This window comes from Petromyzon marinus, chromosome 40 (assembly GCF_048934315.1).
Source record: "Petromyzon marinus isolate PM22_M1 ecotype Great Lakes invasive population chromosome 40, UKy_Petmar_22M1.pri1.0, whole genome shotgun sequence".
Lineage (NCBI taxonomy): Eukaryota > Metazoa > Chordata > Hyperoartia > Petromyzontiformes > Petromyzontidae > Petromyzon > Petromyzon marinus.
Window position 1 is genome coordinate 4,831,270 of NC_133706.1, and position 9,022 is coordinate 4,840,291.

Genomic DNA, 9,022 nt, shown 5'->3' on the forward strand with positions numbered 1-9,022 from the left:
GGCTTCCCAGGAGAGCTGGCGTCTTCATGGGAGCCCAGCTCTGGTGCATTATCACCACATGTTGGATGTAGACTAGCATGGAGACCCATAGACTCTGGTAGAGAACTGGAATGTGCTGGGCGTAGCTTCATTGTTGGCGCTTTTTCCACCGGATGGGTGGACGCAGCCCAAGTAGCTCCCCGAGAAAACGTGTCTGGTGGGAGCCCAGCACCGGTGCAGAAGCAAGATTGACCTTTTTGACTTCTCAATTGGCAGCCACGTGGTAATACTGCACTTTATTTATTGGCCAACATATGAGCACACCCTTAAGTTTATCAAATGTTGATTAATGACTCGGGGAGTGGCCGTGTTTTCATGTCATTGTTGAACACTTGGTCAGCTTTTTTTAAGATTCCTGTTGAATGGAGTTGGTTCCGGAGAGGAAACCTTGAACAAGGGGCAGGATAAAAAAAAGGCATTGATTATTTACTGACTTAGAAAGGAAGAGTAGGAGCCACTGGAACCTTCATCTGGTGCTTATTGCAGTTCTGCAAAGCTTCTTTTGAGCCTTCCACTATCTGCCTGGAACGTCTTTTGACTCTTAAGACAGTGTTCATGATGGCCATAACCGAGGCAAGAAGGGTTAGCTAGCTACAAGCTTTGATGGCTATAACCCTCCCTTTACAGTAATGTCAAGGGGAAGAGCAGTTGTTGAGAACATCCCCAGGGTTTGTTCCCAAGGCCTTGGCAGAGCTTCACGTGAACCAGGATATTGTACTTGCTTTTTTCTGCCCTGGGCCTTTTCACTGGCACGTGGGGGGGGAGGGGGGGCAGGCTGCACGGGTTGGGTTCGGCCAGAGCCGTTCCTTGCGTGTTGTACGGTCAGCACAAGAAAGCGGCAACCAGCCTCTATGCAGAGGGTGCCTGAGTGCATTCAAGAGGCATATAAGGCAAGGGTCAGGTGGGCCGGTGTCATCGCCACTCGACCAGGGCCTTGGCGGCCTTGTGAGCTCGGAAGGGCTGGAGTTTATCTGGGGGAGATCTGCAGAGTGGCCGTGTGGCATTCTCCCCCGCACCATTGACACGGCATTCCCGGCTGGACATGCTGCTGCTGTCCCAGGAAGGCCGGTGAGGGAGGGCTGTCTCTAGGCGGCGGCGTCACGGTAGACCTGACATATTTCCCATGCAGGAAGGGGAGAAAAGTTTTCCCTCCGCCTGAAAAAGGCTCCGTTACAGGTTCATAAGTACGGATTTGGATTGTCGGCACACCGCCCTATGAATAAGCAGTGCCGTTGTACTTGCGTTCAGCCCAGTCTTTATAGACAGTCGCCAACACAGTTCCGTCTCGCCCATCTTCCCCACACAAAACGTTTCCAGGAAAAGAAAGGAGGAATGCATATCTAAAATTGGGTTGAATTGTTAAGTTTTATTGTTAATTATAATTTGGTGATGTTGATGTTGGTCAGATTAGACATTACTCGAATTTGTTCTCACCGAAGGAGGAGATGGCGCATCCCGTTTTTGTAGAACCCTCGGATAGATTGGTCTGCAAGGGACAATGGATCACGTGGCGCGGGCAGGGAGAGACCTGCCTGGCACTAAGTAAATTATTTATTAAAGTATGTTAGTTTCTGGGTTTTCAGCACAGGATTGAGTTCATGTAGATACAGATTTGGAGTGTGTTGGCAGCCGCCTGTTCAAAATTAGGCTTCACGTCGGAACAAAGCTGTTTTCTTTGTTGTGCCGCCTTTGCCATTCTGCTCTACGAGTGCGCTGCCTCTACGAGGCTAATCAGTTTTCAAGCGAGGATGGCAGCTACAAAGCAGCTGTATCGCATTAGTCGCTGGGATGCTGCCCATTGTGGGCGCCCCGCCAAAGGCGGCGTGTAGGCGGCATTTAGTAGTAGCGCTCTGCAGTGGGGCGTCGATTCAGAGAGTGTAAACCCTTGGCCCACGTTCGTAACTACTTCCTGTCATTAACATCGGCGCAGTTTCTCAACTATAGCATTGAAATGGTTAGGTCACTGTTGGCTTTCAATACATGAGGGCGTAACATTACCAAGCCTTGCTTCACTGCTTGTTGTTAGGGATGACCTCGATTGTTATTAATTTCACAGCTGACAGGTTGGCAGTTCTGCAAGTGTCATTCCTATATTTTATTTAATATTATGCGCATGCACATTTAGAATGGATTGAATTACATCGGGGCTTGTATTTATGATTTGTCCACTCAGCCTCATAGTAATAAGATTTTTTTTTTTAATTATTTAAAAAAATATTCAGAAACTCTGCACAGCTGAAATTAGCGATCCACACAAAATGTGTGCTTGTATTTAACTACACTGAATTATGTTTCTGTTCCTGTGATATTTTTGTTTGTACGGACCCAGAGACAACCCACTCGGTAAGTGGGCTGCAATGGCGAACAGGCGATTGTAATGAATGGGCGGCACAATGTTGCCCTCTTGTGTTGCCTTGCAGCTGATTGGCAGTCACTGTAGAATCGGCACGAACGCGCGGTGGACGGACCGTTCCCGTCGGCCTGATTTTCGTCACCGACAAATGTGTTTGTCGCTCCGTGTAATTGCCCTGCCATTATGTGAACACTTCCATTCTGTAAATACCCTTAGTTCTAGTTGATTAGTTTGACGTGATGTCACACGGTGCACTTGCCAAGAGGAGTGTTGTTTCCACGGCGGCATTTGCTACTGCACATCCCACATAATTGTGGAGCAGTTATTTTGATGACAGTCCTATTAACGGGGGGACAATGAAGTTATGGAGCATCGCTGTTTATTTGGTGTTGTAAATTCGGGTGTCTGCTTGGAAAATTAAATCGTGCCCAGGATTGAAAATAACTTAACCGGAAACAAATAATTGGAACTTAGGTGCAAACCTGATTGAGGTAATACGCGCTCACTTATTTGTCGCTGGCACTAAAGTGAGCGCCCAATGAAATCGCCTCTTCAGATAATTTAAATTCTACCCATTAGCCCTAGTCGCGTAAAACGTTTGGGTTTGTGAAGTACTTGCGTGCGTATTGTTTTTAACGTTGTATTTTGTGTTTTTGCCCAGGGGACACTGAGGCTGACATGACTCTAAATGTCACAACTTCAACAGCAGATGTCCCCGACTATGTGCTGTGAGTCTCGCACGTTGTACGTGTCATGGTCTGCCCCTGTGAGCGCGACACGAATTTCACGTGTCAGAGTTTGTGTACCAAGTCAAGAAATCCACCTCCCCCTTATGAAATGTGCACCGAGCACTGTCCTGCAATGGTCCGTGGTAATTCCCCGTTGTAAAAAGTCACGTTTTGTTTATTTTGTAGGGAAGCGTTGACATTAACGTTTGCACTTGTTTACTGCTAAAGTCCAATGTTTTCATCTGAAAATGTTGTCATTTGTACAGTAGAAACGTACTGACTAATGCGTTGGAATTTCTGTATACAGTACATAAACTTTGTAACCAGATAAAGAGTCCGTTGAGATAACAATCTTTACTTGTGGGTTGAACGTAACGTGAGAATTGTAAACACTGCCGATATATCGCCTTGAAATCTTTTCTCGTCAAAACAGACATTGTTTCGCTAAAACACATTGAAACTCAAACCACAGCCAAAAACAAAAATCCACACAACTGTGTACAACACGAGCCTTCGGGGGGTGTATCATCACACCCAAATCCCATGATTGCCAACCCCCCCCCGAACCTTTTCCACCCGACAGAAACTACAAACCCATCGCGTCCCCCGAGCAGCGTCAGAGTTACAAGAACGACTTCAACGCGGAGTACGAGGAGTACCGGGAGCTGCACGCTCGCATCGAGAACGTCACGAAGCACTTTGTGCAACTCGACGCGAAGCTGCGCAAGCTGCAGCCCAGCACAGAGGAGTACAAGGTCGGAGCGCGCGTGGCCACGCGTGCACACACACACACACACGCATGCACTTCGCTCGCGCATGGACGTCTAGACCAAAATAGCCGCTGTAAATATAAGTCAGGGGCGCAGCAATAAAATGTGCACGTTGATGCGCCTTCATGCGGGCTCTGATGTGGTAAACAGATGTAAGCTGTGTTGTGAAGCGGATTTTTTAGATTTTTGACGTGGGGAGGGTTTCCTTTCCTTTCGCCTATACATCGGAAGGGTCTTTCTTCAATGTTTGTAGTACATATCTAGTAAAACGCTGTCGAAGCCAGGCTTGCGGATCCAGCTGTGTGCGCACCCCAGCGGTCAACCTAAGTCTGGTTATACCGTTGAATAAATACCTTGCCATAACGCGTTTCGTTTTATTTTGCAGAGTGTTCAGGACCAAGTTTTGAAAGAATACAAGCAGATAAAAAAGGTAAGCATATTCAGGGTATGAGAGTCATTAATTTAAGTTGTTAGATTAATATTTAAAGGTGCCTGCTGCTTCGTGTAGATATACATTTCTGCTGTAATAGATGATTGCACATTCTTTGCTTGCTTAAATAACAGCCATGTGATGCACGAAGCATGACCACACTGCCGCACTCGTAAAAATGTAATAACTTAAAATATATTATATTTCGTAATTTGATCTTGCATCACAGCATTGGCTTGACTTTGAGCTCATGTTAGCAGTTGTTTGCCCCGCTTCCTTCCTTTCAACTCCAGATCAACCCAAATTTCCGTGAACAGAAACACCGCTGCCAGTATCTGCACCACAAGCTGTCTCACATCAAGCACCTCATCATGGAGTACGATCAGACCAGCGTGACCGTCTGGTAGCACCGCTCCAAACTCCGTAGCATTTCCCCCCACCTCACCCCCCCCCCCCCTCCCCACGTCGTGACAACGCCGTTTTGCATTGCAGCGATCCCAAATTTTGTCGACCAGCTTCTGCGAGCTTCTCAACGTCGGGCAACTCTTTGAGGCGGAGGGTCAACCGGGAGGCTCACTTCAGCCAAGCTACGAGGAAGCCATAAAAACTAAATAAAAGCAACTGCAAAAAGAACATTTCATAGCGGGCATTGGCAGGACGGTACACGTAAGGCAGCGTGGGCAAGTTTCAATTTATATTCCTTGACCATGGTCGTTGTTTTCCCTTCGGCAGCCCAAGTTGATGCGTTTCATGGTGTAATTGGCGTAAGTCTTGGATTCCTTGACCAAGAAAAAAGAGAGTTAGCGTGATGCCGATTTCCCTTGCGTGCAGAAGTGGGCCCCCTGAATCGCCTGTGACTTCACGGCGCTTGATTTCATGCGGAGTGGCGTGACGCAGCCCGGGGCTGCATAGGTTTCACTCTGGACCATCACGGTGCATTGCTGCCAAAATAATTTCGTGCACTCGGACTGGGTGCAGTACAGGGGGCTTTGTTTCATGGCCGTGGCATATGTGTAGGGTGTTGGCCCTTTGTAAAAAAAAAAATTATATCGGGCTGTTGTGGCGTGTAGGCGTTTACCTTCCTCGGTTCGGTTATTTAATATTAGGCGCTTTTCAAGGGCTTACTTAGTTATTTGGGGGGTTTAACCGAGAAGCCCCATTGAGCTCATGGGGGTTCAGGTGTGGAGTCGTGAGTCTTTTGATCTGATTGCCTCCCCTATGCCATGGCACGAATTGCCCTCTCCCATGGCTCCTAACAAACCTTTTTTAAGTGTATTTTTAGAAATAATGACCAGTATAGTACAACTTGTACGCTTCCACACACGGTGGTACACACATGAGCAGTGGCTTCAAGCCAAATCCTTCTTTGGGTATAATCCTTTTTTGTCTGTGAAATAGGGAGAGGCTCATGCAGACTGTGCTCAGAGTTGGCAACACCCCTACCCCCCGCCCGTGTTAGGTGAGGTCACTCATATAATTCAACTTCGCTTCTTATCGCTTGGTGTCACTTGCACACGCGGTGACATGTATATTTTGTTTTACCAGGTAAGGCCCACAGAGCTATACAGCTCTCTTTTCAAAAGCGACCTCGCCACAAATCTTAGCTCAACAAAGTGGCTTATCATCACGCGGAAATTTACAGCAGCCAAATACTCTAAACGCGTGACGTTGATTCTATATGCGGAGGGGAAAAACCGGAGAAAAAGCCACACAACCATGGGGAGAACATGCAAACTCAAAATATATAGGCTTCAGTGGTTGGGATCGAACCCACGAATTCCTGTATATTAGGCGAGGTAGTTAACATCTCACCACCGTGGCGCCCTATATATAGCGTAGTGTTAACAAGTATCACGGCTATAAAATTGCCTTGACTGCCTCTCTGCTCATTCATTACACAGCTGTGCAAGGCTGCTGCAAAAAGGTGTCTTAAGTTTATTACTCTCCTACTTGTTTCTGTTAATCTGCGTTACATTGCGTTTTTACGAGTCTTGGTCATTAACTGCCGCAGGAATTACACACTTGCCACAGTGATGCACACACACGCTGGCCTGCATAGGTTAACACGTTATTGTGAAGATGCTTTATTACTTACACAACGTCGCCATCTTTCAGAACAATAGCACTTTATATTCATTCACCCCCTGACTCAAACCCGCGCAACACAACGAACATGCATGCTTTTATGATGCCTCATGTCAGGGAGAACCATTTAACTTTGTGGAGGAGTTAATTTCTTTCCGAAACGTCTTACTACTTGTGGTGTAAATAGATGCACTGCGTGGTGCGTGGGCGATATGGGCAGTGGCTGGAATTGGGGCTTTGAGGTAAAAGTTTACGTCGTACCCAGTGGCAAACTTTTCCTTAGAGTCACTTTTAAATGCAAGCTATTTTAGACAAAGAAGACAAAGTTGGATACAACTGGTTTAATGCGATGCTTTCTTTTGCGCTGATGGGGAATCTCAGCTGCCGCTAAATGTTTGGATTTAGTGTTGTACATTGTATTATATTCCCTTACTCGTGAACACGATCCGACACTTCACGTTCTGTTGCGGACACAGCTGGTGGTGTTTGTGGATCAGAACAACAGAATTGGGATGTTTAACGGGGACGTCATACCGCCGAGGAAGACTCACTAAATGCGTGGGCTTACTCTTGAGAATGTTTTCTGTAATTTAATCGTTTAGTTTTGATGTTCACTGGAAAATCCAGGGAATTTAAAACTGGGGGGCGGGAGGGGAGGGTAAAGACTAGCCTATGATCTTCACAAAGACCACATCTAAATGATGCTTTTCAACTAGTTTTGCTTTTTGCATCGGTGTACATTTGACACGATACGCGCACAAGGTATAAACATCTGGATTAACTTAATGATAATTATTTACCACCCAATTCTCAGCATATTTATGGTGACAAACGAAACGGATTAACAAAAAAAAAGCGTGCATTAAAATCTATCAATCCACTGCATGTGTCTTAAAAGTGCAAAAAGCAAAATAAAGGAATTTGCTTAGCTGTACCTTTTTCTCTACCGCGAGTTGCCGAGTGCACAAAATAATATATAGTTAGGCTAGTTTTTCGGATGGGGAAAAAACAGCTGCCTACTCCCTCTCTGTTAAAAGAGAGAATAATGTACTTTATTACTTAATTGCATTTCCAAGCCTAATCCTGTACTGCTAAGCATTTAACGTGTAGTTAATATGCGTAAGTTCATCTTAAAATGTTGATAACATGATTACAGTGGGCTTTTGAATGAGTTTTGATGACCAGCCACTAAACATGCATAGGATGATTATAGTGCGTTTACTGGTAGTCCATTTATAATTCAGTATTGAATGCTGCTATGGTGCGTACACTTTCTGTGCAAAGCTGAAGTCGTTATAAGACTGCCAGGGCATGCAACGTCTCATGTGGCATGTGGTGGAGCCTGAATTCCATTTTGTTTTAGTCACTCACATGGAAGTGAAAAGTGGCACTCTGGGCTGGCCTGACCCAGGACTGAAGCAACCTTGGCCAAAATTCAGCCCTGGAAATTGGAAATGTTGAGAGTGGTTGTGTGCTGAAGGGATGGATGGATGAGCGAGAGAATGCTGTGAGGCGAGCACGTGGGACACGCGTGCTTGCCTTTAACTTAAAACAAAGTACGTGTTTGGTTGCAGGAGCAAACAAAATACTTTTAACGGCTTTGCTAAACAAAACCTGCAAGTTTTGTGTAGTGTGACCTGCCTATTGTTTCAAATGAGGACGACCCTTGCGTAAGAGCACGTGAATGGTACTCGGTTTTTTTTGCTGTCGTGATAATCTGGGAAATTAAACTTTGTGCATTCTCGCAGCGTTGCCATGGTGCTGCACCATCACGGCTCTCGTGGCTTCCATGCAAACTGAACATCAAAATTTGTGCTGTTTTTCCACGCTCTGTCAATGTAGAATTGAGGGACAGTTTACCAGATTTTCTCGGTGCAAGAGAAGGCCTGGGGTTTTCAAGAGGTTTATTTTATGTTTTTAAATACCCGACTGCGTTGGTCATTTTGAATTGCTGTACAATATAAAAATTTAATCACCTGTGCAACGGTAGAAATTCATATTTTGAGAACTGGTGTGCTCGCCTAAATGCAGTGCTTGGATTGCTCCGGCTGCAGTGACGCGAATATTAAAGCTGGCTTGCCCTGCAGTCACTGTTCCAAGAATAAGCATGCAGATGGATAGGTCTTTTCAGAACTGCATTCATGCCACATACTTCTGGTGCCAATTTCCAACCAGAACAAATCCAGTTTGTTTGCATCTCCATGTGCAGGCGATGGTGCGGTCCGTCATACCAGTATTCTGTGCCTGCTCATGGCGTTTATATTCTCATCTATGTAGAAACGCAGTTTTTTTTTTCTGGCCGGCATTTAGGGCAGGATGTGCTGTGTGTACTTGCTGTTGATTTGTCCGGCGTTTTGAGAACGGTGGTGATGTCTTTGCAATGTCTGCCCAAATAAAAACTATTTTGGGACAGCATGCCCAAGGACTCATGTGGTCTTACTCTTGTCAACACTACATTCCCTTTGTCGTTTTCCCTTGTAATGAAACAAATAAAAATGTACAACAGCCCCGTCAGTCTGCCACTGGATGAAGACCTGCCCATACCAATGTCGGTCATAAATTGGGTGGCGGATGTTTGATCATGCTAAACATGAACCCACTGAGAGAGACACGGCCA

At 45.8% G+C, this 9,022-nt stretch overlaps 1 protein-coding gene across 3 annotated transcripts in view; it reads left to right on the forward strand.

Moving 5' to 3' along the window:
• LOC116950598 (RNA polymerase II elongation factor ELL2-like) overlaps window positions 1-8,820 on the forward strand; it is a 50,557-nt gene extending 41,737 nt beyond the window's left edge. For 2 of the 3 annotated variants that reach the window (XM_032968504.2, XM_032968501.2), the window contains 4 exons: window positions 3,054-3,120; window positions 3,704-3,875; window positions 4,276-4,320; window positions 4,581-8,820. In XM_032968504.2, coding sequence (XP_032824395.1) covers window positions 3,054-3,120; window positions 3,704-3,875; window positions 4,276-4,320; window positions 4,581-4,727 — 431 coding nt within the window. In that variant the 3' untranslated portion in view covers window positions 4,728-8,820. The remainder of the gene's footprint in view (window positions 1-3,053; window positions 3,121-3,703; window positions 3,876-4,275; window positions 4,321-4,580) is intronic. The other variant, XM_032968502.2, reaches the window with a different exon arrangement.
• The last annotated feature ends 202 nt before the right edge of the window (window positions 8,821-9,022 follow it).